This window comes from Callospermophilus lateralis, chromosome 14 (genome assembly GCF_048772815.1).
Source record: "Callospermophilus lateralis isolate mCalLat2 chromosome 14, mCalLat2.hap1, whole genome shotgun sequence".
Taxonomy (NCBI): Eukaryota; Metazoa; Chordata; class Mammalia; order Rodentia; family Sciuridae; genus Callospermophilus; species Callospermophilus lateralis.
In genome coordinates this window covers 20,506,388-20,527,356 of record NC_135318.1, presented here as the reverse complement: position 1 = coordinate 20,527,356, position 20,969 = coordinate 20,506,388, and the positions used below count along the sequence as shown (strand labels likewise).

Below are 20,969 nucleotides of genomic sequence, written 5' to 3'. Positions count from 1 at the left end.
TCCTCCTCCCTTCTTTGATCTCTTCTCACCCAGAGGTCTGCACCAAATATCTTTATATTGTATTAACTCGAATTATGTCACAGATCGAGGTCTTCATCTTCCTTTGTCAGAAGACTCACATTCTTCTCATAAAGGCTTCACACAGGGCCTAGCCCCAAACCGCGTAAGCTCGGAACAAATACTAGTCAACTTTAATTGAACCGAATCGGGCGGGGTTTGCCGAGGCTGAGGGCGCAGGGGCGGGGACCACAAGGCTGATAACGCTGCAGGACGGACCGGAAGCGCCGCATCAGACACAAAGAAGCTTCACATAAAACGCCGAGGGGCCAAGACCGGGGAACAAGGCGGGGGGCAACTGGGTGGCAGCTAGACGAGACAAGCCACCCTCCCCTAACCGCGGGAGGCGGGCCGCGGCCGTTGGCGGGCGTGGCCGCGCTAGTCTCGCGGGAGCGACGGTTGGGAGGGCCGTTGTTCCCGCGGGCGGGGCGAGTTGCTAAGGAAATGACTGCCTGCAGCGCCGCGCCGCGCCGCGCCGCGCCGGCCGGGCGGGGTCTGGAGCGGGGCCGTTTCCGCTTCCGCTCCCTCACTACTCCCGTCCCGTTACCGCCTCCTGGCCGGCCTCGCGCTTTTCACCGGCACCCTGCGTCGGCCCCGCAGCCGGGCCCGCTTCTGCCACGCGCGCCCCCGGGGCTCCGGCTCCAGCGCCGGCTCGGGTCGCGCCCCATTTGCCTGTCCCCGAGGCCGCCGGCCAGCCGCCGCCATGGGTGCCTACCTTTCCCAGCCCAACACGGTGAAGTGTTCCGGGGACGGGGTCGGCGCCCCGCGCCTTCCGCTGCCCTATGGCTTCTCTGCCATGCAAGGCTGGCGCGTCTCCATGGAGGTGAGGCGGCAGGGGCCTATAGGCTGGCCGCTGCACGGCGGGAACCAGACGGAGAAAGGGAGTCGGGGAGATGGGGTCCTCCTTGGGAAAGGGTCTCCAGTCGAGAGTCTGCGGCCGCGGCAGTTTGGGGAGCGGTAGCGCGCATAAGATCGGGGCCGAGAGGGACCTCCGTGCTTGGGGACCGTGGACCGGTGGCCAATGGAGGCAAGGGCTCTGCCATGTGGGGAGAGGCACCTTCCGCCCACTGAACTGCCCTCTCTCCCAAGTCTTCGCGCCATCCTCTCGTGCCACCCAGCCTTCCAGGCTCATGAGTGGTGTGAGGATTTGTGTTGGAGTAAAGATGGAAAGAGGGACTCTTTATTCGTTTGTTTTTCCGGGAAGAGCCAAATAGATGGGAATGACTTTATTTTTTTATTTTTAAAATATGTGATGTGGAGGCCTCTTTGGGCGAGGAACTTGACAGTGAAAGGAAGCCGGGCAAAAGTCTCTCATTATTAACATCTAAATCGCCTGGCCTTGGGCATCGCACGTTAATTTCAGACACTCAGCTTGACCTCCAAGACTTGTCACTTTTTTGCACTCTGTTTTGGGTGCCTTTTACGACCTTTGGAAAACAAATTATGTCAATCACTAGACTTACTTTTTTATTACTCTTGGAAATTTTCTTTTTCTCGGGATTTCTGTAAAACTTATTCAGTACTTGTCGTTTGCCTGCATTTGTTATAGTTCAGTTTATTATTTAATTTTTTTTTTGTCACGACCTACTGAAAACAAATTTTCTTTCTTTCTTTTTAAGAAAATTTCACTTTGGAAAAATGAAACGTAAAAAAAAGTAGTGTTGGAGAAATGGATGTCAAATTACAAAGAACAGGAAAAACTGGTAGAAACGAAGGGGGAGAAGGATGGACAATCCATACCTTTGTGGAGCGCATTGTGAGGTTTAGGTAGAGGGGCTAGAGAAATGCTCTCTCTCTCTGGAATTGAGGGTTTATTCACTTACTAGTTTTCAGGTAATAGTCAAATACCAACTCCCTTGGGAATTTTTTTTCCAAGTCCCTCGCTCCTCCCTGTGGTTAGCTCTGGAATGACAATGTGGACTTAAATGGTTTGTTCTTGGACTCAAATTTTATACCCACAGTAGACTTTGATAATAGTTCTGTCACTAGGTATAAAATTTCAAGAATGGAGGGAATCCTATAGTTCTTCCCATCTGGTTTGGTTGCCACATTTTACAGCTAGGAAATTGAGTCCCAGAAAGATTAGGACACTTGTGCCTTGGTGGAAAGAGTCTAAAGGATCAAAATTGTTCAAGCCACTTACTAGACATCATATGTGACAGACTGAAGCATAAAATTCATATTTCCCAGCCAGCACAGTATAAGGGGGTGCTTGGTAAATGTAATTGAGTTGGAAGTGTCCAGATAATAGGTTAAAAGGGAAAGCCTAAATGTAAGGCTGAGGTTTGGGTGGGAAGTCTGCAAGTTCCATTTCTATGGCATTTTCTGTTTGAGATTCGAGATGAATATCCTCAGCAAGGCTTTTTCTTCAAGTTTTCTGCTTCCTTCTGTGGAATGGAAATGGTTTTTCCGTTTCTTTGGAGCTCTTTCCCTCCCACCCCCCTAGTTTTCCTTATGAATTGAGTTGCATGGATATTCTGTTTCTAGGTCCTGTGCCCAGGGTTTCTGTGCTTCAGCTTCTCTGCTGGCCATTTCTATTTGTTTTTGGTTCTCCTGGTGAGTAGAGAGAGATCTTGTTAGACTATTTCTTGGATCCTAGTCTTCCTTCTGAGGGTTAACTGATGGCATTGAATCTTCTAATGTGATATTTCTGAACCCACCCTTGTTTGAATAGTTAAATATACCTAATTATCTTCTTTTGAAGTAGTTTGAGATCCTGTTCTGGCCTCCTTTTCTCTCTCCCTAAAGTATAACATAGTTTCTTTGCTATTGCAAGAAAATAACTATGACTTGTATCCTTTTAAGTGAATCTTTTCTTCAGAAAGTCTACTTTTGAGTTGGGGATATAGCTCAATGGTTTTAAACATACATACAGTGTGCTCCGTTTCCTACTAACCTATAGAAACTTAATTCCACTAATTAAGTCTGTTTACTGTATATATTGGTCCTAATGAGTTAGTTAAGATAAAATTATCATACCAGTACACCTTACAAAGGTTTCTAATATTCTGACTGATGCATAGATTCAGTATTAGAACTGCTTTACCCCTTTTCTTGAGGCAGCCATCCATAGCTGGCATTATGTGTTTTCTGCTTCTCTCCATCCCTTCTTGATCTTGCATAGAAAAAAAATCCCAAGAAATCTTATAAAATCAACTATTAGAATTAATAAATAAGTTCAACAAGGTTGCAGGAAATAAAATCAATCTACAAAACTCAATTGTGTATCTATCGATTAGCAATGAACAATCCAAGAGGTTAGAAAAACAAATCTATTTATATAATAGATCTGCAAAATCTAACAAAAAGAACAAAAATTTATATGGGCTCGAGTGAGTCTTTGTTGTTCTTGGTTTTGGTACTTGGAATTGAACCCAGGATCTTTGCCACTGAGCTACATCGCCAGTCCTTTTAATTTTTGAGATAGGCTCTCCTAAATTGCTGAGGTTGTCTGCCTCAGCTTCCCAAGCTGCTTTTTTTTTTTTTTTTCTTTTTTTTTTTTAAGAGAGGGGGAGAGTTATAAAGAGAGAATTTTTAATATTTATTTTTTGGTTTTTGGCGGAAACAACATCTTTATTTGTATGTGGTGCTGAGGGTCGAACCCAGGCTGCATGCATGCCAGGCGAGTGCACTACCGCTTGAGTCACATCCCCAGCCCCCCAAGCTGCTCTTAACATTTGTGCTCTCTGGAAACAAATCTTTGGAAGTAAATCTAAAACATCCCCGTGATGTTTGATGGCTTTCTGTAGACTGTTGTGGATTTACCTACTCTAAACATTTATCTAAAAGGAATGATAAATATGTGCCTTATTGTTTTTTATTTAATTTTAAAATTTATTTTTGGATATTGGGAAGTGAACCCCCAAGGGTGCTTGACCACTGAGCCATGTTCCCAGCCCTTTTTTATTCTTTTGGTACCAGGAATTGAAATCAGTGCCATTCATTAAGTTGCTGAGGCTGGCTTTGAACTTGGTATCCTCCTGCCTCACCCTCCTGAGCTGCTGGGATTATAGGCCTGTGTCTCCACACCCAGCAATATGTACTTTTAATACTTGACTGCTTTTACTAAGCATTTTTTTAAGAGTTGTCAATGTTGTATCATGATTTGATTAGTACTTCATTTTTTTGTTGCTGAATAATATTACTGTGTGGGTGTGGGTGTGTGTGTTCATGTGTAATTTTTTTTTTTTTTTTTTTTGGTTCCTTGGGATTGGATCCAGGGGTGCTTAACCACTGAGCCACATCCCCAGTCCTGCCATATATATATATATATATATATATATATATATATATATATGCCATATATATATATGTATTATTTAGAGACAGGGTCTTAATAAGTTGCTTAGGACCTCCCTAAGTTGCTGAGGCTGGCTTTTAACTTGTGATTCTCCTGCTTCAGCCTCCCAAACTGCTGGGATTATAGGTATACACCATTGTATCTGCATGTGTGTACATAATTTTTTTAATCCATATGACAGTTGAGACATTTGGATTTCCATATTTTGGCCATTAGGACTAATGATATTATGAACATTCATGAGTAAATTTTTTTTTTTAAAGAGAGAATTTTAATATTTATTTATTTATTTTTTTAGTTATCGGCGTACACAACATCTTTGTTTGTATGTGGTGCTGAGGATCGAACCTGGGCCGCATGCATGCCTGGCGAGCGCGCTACCGCTTGAGCCACATCCCCAGCCCCATGAGTAAATTTTTGTGAAAATATATCTTCAGTTCTTTTGGGTATACACCTAAAACTGGAATTGCTGGGTGCAATATTGTGGAATATATATTTGGTCTTTTCTTGTCTCCTGACATATAACCATTAAAATCTTTAAAATCACCAAAGTGACTTTATATGCTAATGAATTGACTGGTGACTACCCTCCAGGTAGAGCTACTACCACTTAGGTTGAGCACCCTTGGCCAGTGATTTAATCAACAATGCCCATATAATGAAACTTCCATTAAAAACTGAAAGGAGGGCTGTAGCGCTCACCTGGCATGCGTGTGTCCCAGGTTTGATCCTCAGCACCACATACAAACAAAGATGTTGTGTCTGCCGAAAACTAAAAAATAAATATTAAAAAAAATTCTTTCTCTCTTAAAAACAACAACAACAACAACAACAAACTGAAAGGAGAGCTTTGGGGAGCTTCTGAGTACCTGAATGTGAGATTCTTAAAGGTGGCATGCTCACCTTCCTACATCAGTGTCTTATACCTATTTTCATCTATTTTTTTTTCTCTATTTTTTAAAAAAATATTTTTTAGTTGTAGTTGGATACAATAGCTTTATTTTATTTATTTTTATGTGGTACTGAGGATTGAACCCAGGGCCTTGCACATGTTAAGCGAGCGCACTACCGCTGAGCCACAACCCCAGCCCCTTTTTTTCTCTTTTTAATGCTGGGGCTTGAATCCAGGAGCTTTTACCACTGAGCTAGTCCCCAGTCCTTTTTCTTTCTTATTTTGAGTCAGGATCTTGCTAAGTTGCTGAGGCAGACTTCATACTTGTGATCCTCCTACCTCAGCCTCCCAAGTTGCTGGGATTATAGGTGTGCATCACTGTGCCACAGGTTCTTTGTATTATCTTTCATAATAAACCAGCAAATATAAGTGTTTCCTTGAGGTCTGTGAGCCACTTTAGCAAATTATTTTTATCCAAGGAAGGGAGAGTAGAAAATTAGATTTTTTGCCAGTTTATCTGAAGCATAAGTAAAACAACCTGGGGTTTGTGATTGGTTTTAGGAGTGGGGGGCAGTTTTGTAGGACTGTGCCCTCACCCTGTGGGATCTGATGCCATCTAGGTAGACAGTGTCAGAATTGAGGTGATTTAGAGAACACTCAGCTAATGTCTACTGCCTAAGGACTACTTGCTTGGTAAGTGGGAAAAACCTTGAGGTCACAATTATTTTGCCTTGTGGAGTAAATAAGGAAAAAAAATTCATTTTTTCCCCCTTTGACAGCCATGTAGTAACCACACATTTAACATTTTGAGGTACTACTGAACTTCCAAAGTGGCCGGCCCCATTTTATATTCCCACTAGTAATATATGAGTGTGCCATTTTTTCCATGTTCACCTACACTTGTCTTTTTATAATAGCTACTCTAGTGCATATAAAGTGAAATCTCATTGTGGTTTTGATGTTTGAGCATTGTTTTTTAGTGTGCCCATTGGCCATTTGTATACCTCCCTTGGAGAAATGTCTATTTAGATTTTGTCTCTCTCTTTTTTTTTTTTGGTACCAGAGATTGAATCCAGGGGTGCTTAAGCACTGAGCCACATTCCCAGCTCTTTTTTTTTTTTTTTTTTTTTTTTTTTTTTTATTCAGAGACAGGTCTCACTGAGTTGCTTAAGGACTCGCTAAGTTGCAGAGGCTGGCTTTAAACTTTTGGTCCTCCTGCCTCAGCCTCCTGAGTTGCTGAGATTACAGGTCTTTGTTCATTTTTAATTGGATTGAGGTGTAAGAGTATATCTGGTTACAAGTCTCAGTGTATGATTTGCAAATATTTCTTCCATTTTTTGGATCGCCTTTTCATTTTCTCAATAGTGTCCTTTGAAGCACAGAAGTTTTAATTTTTGATGTAGCCCAACTTAACTGATCCCCCGACCTTGTCTTATGTATATATATCTAAAAAGCTTTGCCTAAACCAAAGTCACAAAAATTTATTCTTAGGTTTTCTCCCAATGTTTTTTTTTTTTTTTTTTTTTTTAAAGAGAGAGGGGGAGAGAGAGAGAGAGAGAGAGAGAGAGAGAGAATGAATCTTTAATATTTATTTTTTAGTTATCAGCGGACACAACATTCTTGTTTGTATGTGGTGCTGAGAATCGAACCCGGGCTGCACGCATGCCAGGCGAGCGCACTACTGCTTGAGCCACATCCCCAGCCCACTCCCAATGGTTTTGTATTACATTTTTTTTTTTTAAGGAGTCTTTTTTTTTTTTAATTTTTTAAAATTTTTTAGTTATCGGCAGACACAACATCTTTGTTGGTATGTGGTACTGAGGATCGAACCCGGGCCGCACGCATACCAGGCGAGTGCGCTACCGCTTGAGCCACACCCCCAGCCCTTATATTACATTTACAACTATGATCTTGTTTTAATTTTTGCATATGGCGTAAGTAAGTGATCCAACTTCCCCCGCCCCCCACGTGGATATCTAGTTGTCTCAGCATTGTTTGGTAAAAAGACTTATTCTTTTTCCTCTTTGGATTTTAGAGGCATCACTGTCAAAGATCAATCAACTATAAATATATGAGGGCTTATTTCTGGACTTTCAATTCAGTTTCATTGATCTATATGGCTTTATGCAAATTCCACACAATCTTGATCATTGTGTCTTTGTAGTAAGTTTTGAAGTTGGGAAGTATGAGTCTTCCAAATTTATTTTTGTTTCTTCTTTTTTGGGTTCCTTACATTTTCATGTCAATAGTATTTGCTTGTCAATTTTTCAAAAAGATACCTGGAGTTTTTACATACTCTACTGAATCTATAATACTAATGGGGGTAGTATTATTTTAGTAATATTGTCTTCCAGTTCATAAATATGAACTGTTTTTTCATTTATTTAGATCTGTAATTTTTTTCAGCAATGCTTTATAGTTTTCAGAGTTCATGTTTATTTCTTTTGTTAAATTTAACCCCTCCCTTTTTGTGGTGATGGATATATCTTTCTTTCTTTTTTAAAAATATTTTTTAGTTGGGCTAGGGTTGTGGCTCAGTGGTAGAGTGCTTGCCTAGCATGTGTGAGGCACTGGGTTCGATCCTTAGCACCATATAAAAACAAAATAATGAGTCCACCTAAAACTAAAGATACATAAATAAATAAAAATTTTTAAAAATTTAAAAATAAAATATTTTTTAGTTGCTGATAGACCTTTATTTTATTTACTTATCTATATGTGGTGCTGAGAATTGAACCCAGGGCCTCACACATGCTAGGCAAGCACGCTACCACTGAGTTACAACTCCAGCCCATATAAATTTATTTCTTGATGTTTTGATCTTTTGGTTAGATTTTTCAGATCTATTATATAAATAAATTTGCTTTTTAACCTCTTGGATTGTTCATTGCTATTGGATAGATACACAATTGAGTTTTGTATATTGATTTTATGTTCTTAAACTTTGCTGAACTTATTTATTCTAATAGTTGATTTTACAGAATTTCCTGTTTTTTTTTTTCTATGCAAGATCATGTTATCTGCAAATACTTTTACTTTCTTCTTTTCAATCTAAATAAATGCTTTTTATTTTTCTTTTCAAATTGCCCTTGTTAGGACCTCCAAGTACAGTGGTGAAAATCTGACATCCTTGATAAAATTCTTGATCTTAGGGGGAAAGTTTTCGCTAGTTTGTTAACTATGGGCTTTTGTAGATGAACTCTTTTTAATAGGCTGAAAAAGTCCTCTTTTATTCCCTTTTATTCTCCTGTGATGAGTGGGCATTGAATTTTGTCAAATGTTTTTTACCTGTTGAGATGATGATGTGGTAATCCTAGTGACTCAGGGAGGTTGAGGCAGGATTGCTGCAAGTTCTAGAGCCACCTCTGAAAGTTAATGAGACCCTCAAAATAAAAAATGATAAGGGCTAGGGATATAGCTCAGTGGTAGAGTGCCCGTGTGTGTGTGTGTGTGTGTGTGTGTGTGTTGTGGGGGGGAAGTTGTTCCATTCCCAGAACTGCCAAAAAGAGAGATCATGTGGTTTTGTTCTTTATTCTGTTGATATGATATATATTAATTCTTGGATGTTAAACCAACCTTACATATTCCACTTGGTCATTGTGTGTAATCCTTTTTAAGTGTTGCTGGATTTGGTTTGCTATATTTTGTTGAGAATTTCTGTGTTTATATTCGTAAGAGATATTGATCTATAGTTTTCTTGTGATATGTTTGTTTGGTTTTGATATCCGGATAATTTGGCCTCATAGAATGAATTGAGAAGTGTTGCCTCCTTTTCTGTTTTGGAAGAACTACTATAGTTGTCCTTTGATATTCACAAAAGGGATATATTCCAGGAGCTGCTGTCGATACCAAAATATCACCTCTAAATTGCTTATAATACCTAATATAGTAAGTCTACATATATTCAGTATAGATGAAATTTTTTTTCTCTGAATAGTTTTCTGATTCACAGTCATTTGAATCCAGGGATATGGAACCTGTAGATGTAGAGAGTCAACTATATTAATGATTATTATTATTTTTAATCTGGAAGAATTCACCAATGAAGCTATCTGAGTAGGCTTTTCTTTGTTAAAAGGTTTTGTTTGTTTGGTCCTGGGGATTGAACCCATGGGACATTTTACCACAGAGCTTCTTCCCCAGCCCTTTTTATTTCTTATTTTAAGATAGGGTCTTGCTAAGGTGCTGAGATTGACCTTGAATTTATGATCCTCCTGCTTTAGCCTCCTGAGTTGCTGAGATTACTGGCTTGCATCACCTGGTCTGGCTAGTTTTTTAAAAATTGTGGTAAAAATATACATAACAAAATTTACACCTTCATTACTTAAAAAAATATGCAGTTTAGTAGTGTTAAGTACATTGATATTGTGCAGCCAATCTCCAAAACTTTTTGTCTTGCAAGACTGAAACTGTACGCATTAAATGATTCCCCTTTCCCATTTTCCTGAGCCACTGGCAACCATCATTTTACTTTGTGTGTCTGTGATTTTGATTTTCTAACTACCTCATATAAGTGGAATTGTACAGTATTTGTCTTTTTGTGCTGGTTGATTTCATATAGCATACTCTCTTCAAGGTTTGACCAGGTTGTGGCCTGTGTCAATTTCCTTCCTTTTTAGGACTGAATGAGAGCCAGGTGCAGTGGCTCACACCTGCAAGCCTAGTTGCTCAGGAGCCGAGGCAGGAGGATCACAATTTCAGAATCAGCAATTTAGCAAGGTCCTGAGCAACTTAATGAGGCCCTGCCTCAAAATATAAAAAGGGCTGGGGATGTTGCTCAGTTGCTAAGGGCCCCCGGGTTCGATTCCCTAGTACCAAAAAACAAAGACTGAATAATCTTCATTACGTGTCTATGTCGTATTTTGTCCATATCTGTTGTTGGACACTTGGGCTGCCTTTGCTTTTTGGCTCCTGTGAATAAAGCTGCTATGAACACGGGTGTAGAAAATCTTTTTGATATCATTTTCAAATTGGGGGGTGGGGTTACTACCCAGAAGTGGAATTGCTGCATCATAATATAATTCTATTTTTAATTTTTTGAGGAGCTGCCACAATGTTTTCAGCAGGAGCTGTTCCAATTTGCATTCCTACCAACAGTTTCCAAAGGTTCCAATTTTTCCACATCCTCACTAACAATTGTTGTTACCTTTTTTTTTTTTTTGAGGGCCGAACAGTACAAACCCAGCCCTCACATAACTTTTTTTTTTGGAAGACTTTTTAAATCAAAAACATAGTTCCCTTTCCAATTATCTTCAAGTCTTTTATCTTGATATGTAAAGATTAGATAAATGTATGTGTCATAAATCAAAGTGGTTGATTCTGAGAAAACAGGAGCATTTTTTTTTTTTTTTTTTTGTAACTTGAGGAGATTGGCATTAGGGAATATAACCTGGGTGTGTTGGTTGCATAGGAGGTTAGAAGAGCTGTGGGATATGATTCATCAAGGCCAGGCCTAATAGCCTTGACTCAGGTGAGTCTCTTCTAGACCATCATTGTGGTTATTGTGTAAGGATATATCTAGGAAATGAAGGGGCGGGCCTCATTAAGGTAGTTGTCCTAGGACAGTTGAGAACTCATCATCTGTCTTAGTCCATTTTGTGTTGCTACAACAAAATACCTGGAGTTGGATACTTTATAAAGAAAGATCTACCCAGGTGCATTGGCTGTAATCCTACCTACTCAGGAGGCTGAGAGGAGGACTGCAAGTTCAAGGCCAGCCTGGGCAACTTGGCAAGATTCTTTCTCAAAATAAAAATTTAAAGGACAGCTAGGGATGTAACTCATAGTGGAGCACTTGCTTAGCATGCACTCTGGGTTCAATCCCTAGTACCCTTCTCCACACACAGAAAGAGGTTTATTTAATTCACAGTTACAGAGTTCATGACCATGGTGCTTGAATTGCCTGGCTCTGGTGAGGCAGCTTGCAGGAGCACAAGTAGAAGAGATCATTTGGCAAGACAGGAATAAAGAGATCAGAGAGGCTAGGCTCCCTCCTTTTATGACAACCCAATCTTGTAGGAACTAATATACTCCTACCAGATTTGACCCACTCCTGCAAGCCAGCATTAATGTTCATAAGAATGGAGCCCCATGACCGAATTACCTTCCACTAGACTCCGCCTCTTTAAGGTTTATCACTATACTGGGTCTAAGCCTTCAGTATGAACTTCTGGGCAGCAAACCATACCTAAACTATGGCCCCATCCTGGGCAGAGATAGAAAGTCTGCTGTATTGCAGTGGTATAAGGGCCCCAGAGTTATAGATTTAAAATGTAGCCTTTGCTTTCATGTTGATTTAAATCCAGTTTTGGACTTAGGACTCCCTCTCTCCCCCATGGAATATTAGCTGACAATACAAGGTAGCATCTACTGAATGCTCATTTTTGGGAGAGGCAAGAAATACAAAAAGGGTTTAGAGCATTAGTGTGATTTGGAAAGGTCTCTTGGAGGTGGTGATGTAAGAAAAGAGTATAATAGAAAAATGGGAGAAGAAAACATTTGGAGGGATAGGAGGAAATGACTAGGTAGACTTGCTTTCTACTTTGCTCGGGAGGGAAGGGAGTGTCAGTGTCAAGAAAGAAGTAGTTGGGGAATTAAGTGTTTGGGAATTAAGAGATTAGTTTATAAAATGGATAGGAACATGCTTAAGTGCCTTAAAGGAAAGTAATTCAGAAACTATGTGATGAAAGCTATCAAGGAAAATTCAGAAGTCTCAGTGATGAATGGTGAAAGACAGCCAGGAAGTTAAGGATAACTGTTATTAGGTATTACCCACTGGAAGGAAGAAGAGTTGTAGAGAAAGAACTGGTTTGAGTTCTGAGTTTATAGGAACTTTGAAGTAGAGAAGAGATTTCCTGTAGAAAAAGGCAATTTGGGGCTGGGGATGTGGCTCAAGCGGTAGCACGCTCACCTGGCATGTGTGCGGCCCGGGTTCGATCCTCAGCACCATATACAAAGATGTTGTGTCCGCCAAAAACTAAAAAATAAATATTAAAAATATTCTCTCTCTCTCTCTCTCTCTTCCCCTCTCTCTCTCACTCTCTCTTTAAAAAAAAAAAAAAGAAAGAAAAAGAAAAAGGCAATTGGAGATATATAACTACAGTTTCTCCCAGAATCCAAGGCCAAAGGGCTATTTGGATTACTGTTATGATTATTACCTTCTCATAAAGTAAGATCTTGACTGAAAAAATTTTAGATTAGAGGTATAAAATGTTAATCTAGGAAGAGAGGAGCCAGAGGTAAATGATAGGCTAGATAAATCTACAAAGTAGCTTTGAGGTAGAGTGGGGAAGATGAGGTAGGTAGTTCTGGAGTATAATACCATTGAACTTCAATGGAGTGGGAAAGGTTTGCAACTGGCTGTGTATACTAAGTGTACTCTAAGAGTCATTACAGAATAAGAAAAAATGTTGACTAGAAGTGGTGGTCACAGTCAACATGATCTCATGCATATTATGAGTAGTAATATTTAGTGATTAATAACTTCTGATTCAAGGGTAAAGAAAGCAGTTGGTGGGGTTATTCTAGATTGCTAAGTGACGGTGTTGAAGTACTTGGCTCTGGCTCAGAAAGAGAGAAAGCCAAGGGAAAAGGTCATAAACAAAGATGTGAAGGGAAATTGAAGTGCTCTGAGAAGATGGAATTGTTCCAAGTGAGAATATAGATTAAAATCTCACCAAGAGGGCTGGGGTTATAGCTCAGTGATAGAGCACTTGCCTAGCATGTGTGAGGCACTGAGTTCGATCCTCTGCACCACATAAAAATAAATAAAAATAAGGGTATTATGCCTTCTACAACTAAAAATTAAAAAATAAAACCTCACCAAGAAGTAAAAGAGAGAGTCATGTGGAATAGATCTAGGAAGTGAGAAAATCTCTATATAAGATGAATCTTGATTGTGGTCATTTCTCTTTGAGAAAAATGGTAGAGAAAAAATTGTGAACCAGGTGCTAAATTTCAAAGTAGGATATATATTTTGAAAGCAAGTTCCAGTTTAAGAAGGTTTTTACATGTTTTTTTGATCATCCTCACAACAATTCTATGATAACATAAGAAATGCAGATGTTGTTATTCTATATTACAGAGAATAAAATTAAGGCACACCATAGATAGCTGGCCAGAGATCATACAGAATAGTTTGTCCTCCATATCCATGGGTTCCGCATCTGTGGATTCAACCAATTTTAGATCAAAAATATTCAGAAAAAAAATTGTGGTTGTACTGAACATGTATAACAACTATTTACATAGCATTTACATTGTTAGTATAGGTGATGTAAAAATGATTTAAAGTAAACAGGAGGTTGTGTATGGGCTATATGCAAATTATGTGCCATTTTTTAAATAATTTTTTTTTAGTTGTAGTTGGACACAATATCTTTATTTTATTTAATGTGCTACTGAGGATTGAACCCAGGGCCTCACATGTGCTAGGCGAGCACTCTACTGCTAAACCATAACCCCATCCCCTGTGCCATTTTGTATAAAGGACTTGCACATCTACAGATTCTGGTATCCATAAGGGGTCCTGAAATCAGTCTGTCATGGATACTAAGGGATAACCAATCGTATGTAGTAGAATGGTGATTCAAGGCCAGTTCATAGGTTCATTTTACGATTATTTATAATGGAACAGTGTGGCTTATTTTACAAAAAGCTGAAAACACATGTTGAAAAGTAGAAAATAATAATTATTACCAAAATCTCATTCTCCATTGTTTGATATATGAGCTTCCATGCTGATATACACATACAGATACCTTTAATTTTTTTTCTTTTTATCACAATATATTGTGAACTTTTTACCTTTTTTTTTTTAAGTGGTGCTGGGGATTAAACCAGGGCCTCATGCATGCTAGGCAAGACTCCGTCATTGAGCCACATTCCAGCCTGGTTGGATTATTTTCAGGAAGGGGCAAAGTAAGCTGCTGCATACTTTTATGTAGATCTTAAAAATTTGATCCAACTTTGCCTTCCAACAAAACATTAGTGTGGCAAGCCCATTACCAGCTTCTCTTTAGGTGGTATACCCAAGGGTAGGAGGTGGAAAGGCTGAAGGTAGGGGGTGTTATAAATTCTAGTTGACAAGGACTAAACATAGTATAGTTTCTCATTTTTAAAATTTTTGAGACTCGGTTTTGCTAAGTTGCTGAGGCAGACCTTAAACTTGTGATCCTCCTGACTCAGCCTCTTGAATTGCTGGGATTATAGGCCTGTGCCACTGTGTCCAGCGAAACAGTTTGATAACTGTGTGTGTGTGTGTGTGTGTGTGTGTAAAAGTATGTGTATAGCTTTAATTTCTAGTTATTTGACTTTTAGTATTTTAGGATTCTCTTAGAAACTTTTCAGGTTGGTAAGGCCTTGTCTGTTTTTGCTGACTTAATATTTTCTTCCTTGAAGGTCACTGATTTCTCAAAGAATGAGTCTGGAAATAACTTTAAATATTCTTTTTTTTTTCTCCCTGATTCTTCCTATAATTCTCACAAATCCAAAATGGTTAGGTCGTGGTTAGAGGAGCTAAATATTCTCTTATTTGGACTGTGATCTCTTAGGCAGAGGCTGCTAGATTGTAGAAATAGTGATCTGATTCTGTTTCCCTTCCTTTGTTTCCCCTTCCATACTTTTCCTCCTTCCCAATCTCTCTTTTGTATTCTTATTTTATCATTACATCTTCCATCTTCTTAGGCCATTTATGCCAGCCAGGTTCATGATATAAGATGTAAAGGCAATTTTTATGATCTGAGGTTTATGAGGAAGAATGTTCTTTGATCTTGAGACATGCTGATTATGTTCTTTTCCTAGGATGCTCACAACTGTATACCTGAATTGGATAGTGAGACAGCCATGTTCTCTGTCTACGATGGACATGGAGGTAACTTTAGCAGATCATATTGGTGACATTGTAGGATCACCAATTCCCAGACTTACAGACTTGACTTGGCAAGAAGAGCTTTTTATATTTTTTATTTCCAGGGTTCTGACCCTGAGATAACATTCCTTGCCTGTTTTTTTTTTTTTTTTCCTGCCATTTCCTTTCTCCCCATAGGGTATTTGTTTGGTTAATAATATACCCACTCTTGAATTCATCTAAATATCCTCTTCCTAAATTATCATTTACCTTTTTTTTTTTTTTTTTAACTGAAGAACTAAATGTACAGGTAAGAAAAGACAGGGGCTATATTAATGTACCCCTGAGAGCAGTGTTGGTGAAATTCATTTTCTGTGTCAGAACTTCCCAAACATTGTTCTTCAAATGGGTTTTAGGTTTGCTAAGATGTTGGTTCCCCTTTACCCTTGGAGTTTACTTTAGTATGGTATATAAATATATATTTTTTAAAATAAATTTTTTGGTACTGGGGATTGAACCCAGGGGAACTTTACCACTGAGCTACATCTCTAGTCCTTTTTATTTTTTATTTTGAGACAGGGCCTTGCTAAGTTGCTAAGGTTGGCCTGGAACTTGCGATCCTCCTGCCTCAGCCTCCTGAGTCACTGGGATTACAGGTGTGTGCCACTATGCCTGGCTCACTTTTTTTTTTTTTCTTTTTGGTGATAGTACTGGGGATTGAACCCAGAGCCTAGCACATGCTAGGAAAGTGCTATACCACTGAGCCACATCCTCCAGCCTTTTTTTATTTTGAGATAGGATCTTGTAAGTTGCCCCAGCTGGTCTCAAACTTGCAATCCTTTTGCCTCAGCCTCCCAAGTAGTTTGATCATAGGCAAGTGCCATCATGTGTGACTTATATCACTTTGTGTTTGGTAAGCAGTACTTTGGATAACCTAACCTTTCTTCTAGGGGAGGAAGTTGCCTTGTACTGTGCCAAATATCTTCCTGATATCATCAAAGATCAGAAAGCCTATAAGGAAGGCAAGCTACAGAAGGTCTGTCTTCCTACACTGTTCATTTGCCACTTGTATGGATTTTCCCTCGTTTTCTAACCCTTGGCTTTCCCTTTTTCTTTAACTTCTACCTGTTGCTTATTTAAAGAATTATGTGTCTACCTAAAGGAAGTTTTTTCCCATTTGGGTCTTATTCAGTCTGCCTTCTTATTCCCAGGTCTCTGAATTATTTTATATGTCTGTGGGTATCTCCCAGTGTGTTCTTGCCTCATACCATTTTGCTTATATTCAGGCTTTAGAAGATGCCTTCTTGGCTATTGATGCCAAATTGACCACTGAGGAAGTCATTAAGGAGTTGGCACAGATTGCTGGGAGACCCACTGAGGATGAAGATGAAAAAGAAAAAGTAGCTGATGAAGATGATGGTGGGTGTGGCATACTCTGTTTGAGAGGAAATTAGCATTTTATTATCAATTCTGAGAGAGAATGGTTTCCTAGGGATCTGGGGAGTCCTCACAATGACAAACCCTATGGTGTTCTCCTGGTCTCCATGTGGTTTTGAAAAGGAGGGAGAGAATTAATCTTGTTGTGCTTAGTATCATAATTCTAAGCATTTTTATATACATTATCTTTTGGCATTGTGATGGGTCTTCATGTTTCCTGTTGTTATTTATGTGACCTTTTTTCTAAGACTGGAGTAATCATTAGCCCCAGTAGCCAGTAATTAAGCATGGACTCTAGGCCTAAAGTAGCATCGTGGGCTTATTGGGTTCTCAGCCAGAATAGTAGGGGTTTCAGCTTAACAATAACAAACGAAAATGAGAGGGGAAATACAGTAACTAGTATTCCCTTGACTAAGAAGCAGGTAAAAGACAAAGACCAAAAGAGGTCTGTGGAGGAGAAGGAAGCTAGGAGATGTTCTTCTGAGACCTGATAAGTGAAAGGAGCCTCAGGAGTGGGAGGTTGTGGGGAAGTTGAAATTCAGGCTGTGAGGATGTCTTGGTGTAGTGAGAGAGACTTATCCCATGAGAAGTCTGGCATGGGGGCTCTGATATAGCCTCTTCCCTGCAGTGGACAATGAGGAGGCTGCATTGCTGCATGAAGAGGCTACCATGACTATTGAAGAACTCCTGACACGCTACGGGCAGAACTGTCACAAGGGCCCTCCCCACAGCAAATCTGGAGCTGGGACAGGCGAGGAACCAGGGTCCCAGGGCCTCAATGGGGAGGCAGGACCTGAGGACCCATCTAGGGAAACTCCATCACAGGAAAATGGCCCCACAGCCAAGACCCACACAGGCCTTTCCTCCAACTCCGAACGTGGGACTGAGGCAGGCCAAGTTGGTGAGCCTGGCACTCCCACTGGTGAGGCTGGGCCTTCCTGCTCTTCAGCCTCTGACAAGCTGCCTCGAGTTGCTAAGTCCAAGTTCTTTGAGGACAGTGAGGATGAGTCAGATGAGGCGGAGGAGGAAGAGGAAGACAGTGAGGTAAGGGCCTGTGAGGGCAGGCAGATGATGAAGTTGAAGAGAGGGCTTGTTCGATTACCATTGTAGCTTTCAACTCTCTTCGTTCTCTTATTTTGACATCATCCCCCAAGACCCACTGTATTCTAAGCTTTACCCTTGAAGGCATCATCTCTACCATTACATGTACCATTAGCCCTCTTATCTCTTCCTTTGTTGATACTATAACAGAAAGATCTAGTTCTGGCCTTTCAGAGTCTGTCTCCTAGAGAGAACAAGAAGGTAGTTGTTACTTTGGATATTTAGGTGTTTCCTTCTCTGGATATTTTATATTCTGGCCACATTGCCTGGAAGGTGCTTTTTGGCAGCCCTGGCCTTTCCTAGGGCTTCTTGGTGGTGACTGCTTGAGTATACTTCAGGATATCAGTTGCATTCATCTGAGGGCCCTCTCTCCCCCACTGTATGATTTGCTTGATCATACAGTTGTATTTTTCAGTGTTTTGAGGGTCTGTGTTGAGTTAGGGCCTCTTGGTGTTTTGTGTATGAGTGGGGGTAGGGGGGCAGGGCATCATCCCAGTCTCAGCAGCCTGGGATCCTCCTCCTGGCAGGAATGTAGTGAAGAAGAGGATGGCTACAGCAGTGAGGAGGCAGAAAATGAGGAAGAAGAAGATGACACTGAGGAGGCTGAAGAGGATGATGATGATGAAGAGGAGGAGGAGGAGGAGGAAGAAGAAGAAATGATGGTGCCTGGGATGGAAGGCAAAGAGGAGGTGTGTGGGGAGGGGACCAGTGAGTCTGGAAAAGCCAAGAGGCAGATGCAGATCCTCTAATATTTATTTTGAGATGATGTCTTTGTTATCTTCAGTTGTGGTAAAGTGGATTTATTCTTCAAGGGGAACTAGGTAGTAAATCTTTTGGGCAGAATTATCTAAAAAAGGGGAGGGAACATGTTGCTATCTCTGGAGAGATGAAATCTGTGCTTCTCCTGTTTATTAAAGCTCCATAGCATAGGTGACTGGCCAGGAGTGCACCAAGGAGGGACTGTCGTTCTAAAGCTCCTATAATGCTTCCTTTCTTCCTCTTAAGCCTGGCTCTGACAGTGGCACGACAGCAGTGGTGGCTCTCATAAGAGGCAAGCAGTTGATTGTAGCCAATGCAGGAGACTCTCGCTGTGTGGTGTCTGAGGCTGGCAAAGCTTTAGATATGTCCTATGATCACAAACCAGAGGATGAAGTGGAACTAGCACGCATCAAGAATGCTGGTGGCAAGGTCACCATGGATGGACGAGTCAATGGGGGCCTGAACCTCTCCAGAGCTATTGGTAAGGACCAAGAAACTGGGGAAAGACTTCTGGGGTTTTGTTTTCAGTCTCAGACTACCTAGTAGGGAACTTTATTTAATCTTCATAGCCATTGGATCTTTCAAAGTAGTTTCACATCTTCTACCTCTGTCCTTAACTTTTTCTTTGTGAAATAGCTAAGGGAGATATCATTATCTTGATTACTTTCTGGATGATGAAAAAGACAAGTGAGAATTAAGAGTTCAGCAACCATAAGGCTGGAACTAGAAAAAACTAGAACCCAGTTCTCCATTTCACTGGATTGTAGAACTATGAAAACAATGAATGGCAATGACAAGGTTTAACATTCAAAACACAAGTTTGTGGAAAGTATTCAAATTACATGCCAGCCAACCCTTTTTTCCTTTAGGAGACCATTTCTACAAGAGAAACAAGAACCTGCCACCTGAGGAACAGATGATTTCAGCCCTTCCAGACATCAAGGTGTTGACTCTCACAGATGACCATGAATTCATGGTCATTGCCTGTGATGGAATCTGGTGAGCACTGGCAGAATGCCCTCCATATGCTCTTTCTGCAGCGATACTTCTGTAGGGTTCAGAGCTGCTGTAAGGAGATCTCTTGGTGAGTCAAGACCAAGACAAGGCAGAGCTGAGGAGAATTTCTTTAGTTGTAGACATTAGTTTGGGTCTTGGCCTCTGTCCACACTCTAGCTCTACTCTGCCTTGGTGAGACCAAAGAAGATTTTGACTATTGTTTTTGACCCCAGGAATGTGATGAGCAGCCAGGAAGTTGTAGACTTTATTCAATCAAAGATCAGCCAGCGTGATGAAAATGGGGAGCTTCGGTTATTGTCATCTATCGTGGAAGAGGTGAGTTTAAGGGTGGAGAAGAGAAGGTGCTGATCTGCACAGCCAAGGTTTTCTTTTTTTCACTTGGGCTAAGACCAGACCCTGGGAGAACTATTAATTACTGATAGGCACCAGATCCTGACTAGAAAGTTCTACCTTCCCTCACGTCCCTGACTTAGCTTTATACCTCATGACATGTGTTGTCCTTTCCATTCCTTCTGGCACCTTGTCTTAGCAGTGCCAGCCCTCTTGTGGGATTGTAGGTTCCCAGGAAGGTGTTCAAATCCTGTGGCTGAGTTGCCCCATCCCTTTTGTAGCTGCTGGATCAGTGCCTGGCACCAGACACTTCTGGGGATGGTACAGGGTGTGACAACATGACCTGCATCATCATTTGCTTCAAGCCCCGAAACACAGCAGAGCTTCAGCCAGAGAGTGGCAAGCGGAAACTTGAGGAGGTGCTCTCTGTTGAGGGAGCAGAAGAGAATGGCAACAGCGACAAGAAGAAGGCCAAGCGGGACTAGCAGTCATCTAGATCCCTGCCCATCTAGACTGTTTTCTGAGCCCTCTGGACCTGAGACTGAGTTTTGTCTTTTTCCTTTAGCCTTAGCAGTGGGTATGAGGTGTGCAGGGGGAGCTGGGTAGCTTTCCTCGGCCAGCCTGTTCCAAAGAGGGCTCTCCCTCCGCACAGCAGTCTGGGAGCCTCTGCTGTCCTCCCCAGCCTCCTTGCTCCTTCAGGCTCATCACCGGTTCTGTGCCTGTGCTCATGTTGTGTTGGAGGGAAGGACTGGCGGTTCTGGTTTTTACTCTGTGAACACTTTATTTAAGGACATTCTTTTTTATTGGCGGCGCCATGGTCCCCAGCCGCTTGCACCCGCTCTCTGTTGTACACTTTCAATCAACACTTTTTCAGACTAAAGGCCAAAACCTAATTGTGCCCTTGGTGTCCTTTTTTTTCTGCTGCCGTGGCCTGAGACATGGCCGCACCAGGAGCATCTAGCGAGCTCCTCCCTGTTTGCGCGCGTGCTTGTGTGTCGCGCGCATGGGTAGGGAGAACAGGGGCCGGGCGTTAACTCCGGAGCCAGCTCCTGCCTGGCAGGCCGGTCTGACGTCGCGCGCCCCCACAGCCAGCTGGAGTCGGAATGACTTCCCAGTTCCTCCCGGGAAGAGGCAGGACGTCTCCTGCTCGGCTGGCCGGCCCGGTTTCCGCGGCCGCTGATTGGCTGGTCCGCGGCGCGTCACAATCACTTCCCGGTCACGCCGGGCCA

The 20,969-nt window shown here is 41.3% G+C and overlaps 1 protein-coding gene across 1 annotated transcript; it reads left to right on the top strand.

Annotated features, from left to right (window-relative positions):
* The first annotated feature begins 566 nt into the window (after positions 1-566).
* On the top strand, positions 567-20,633 carry Ppm1g (protein phosphatase, Mg2+/Mn2+ dependent 1G). Its single transcript, XM_076833350.2, has 10 exons — positions 567-880; positions 15,051-15,120; positions 16,047-16,132; positions 16,383-16,515; positions 17,162-17,577; positions 18,162-18,323; positions 18,640-18,874; positions 19,263-19,392; positions 19,623-19,725; positions 20,022-20,633. Exons 1-10 carry the CDS (start codon positions 761-763, stop codon positions 20,223-20,225), a joined length of 1,659 nt encoding a protein of 552 aa, XP_076689465.2. The 5' UTR covers positions 567-760; the 3' UTR covers positions 20,226-20,633.
* Positions 20,634-20,969: the final 336 nt, after the last annotated feature.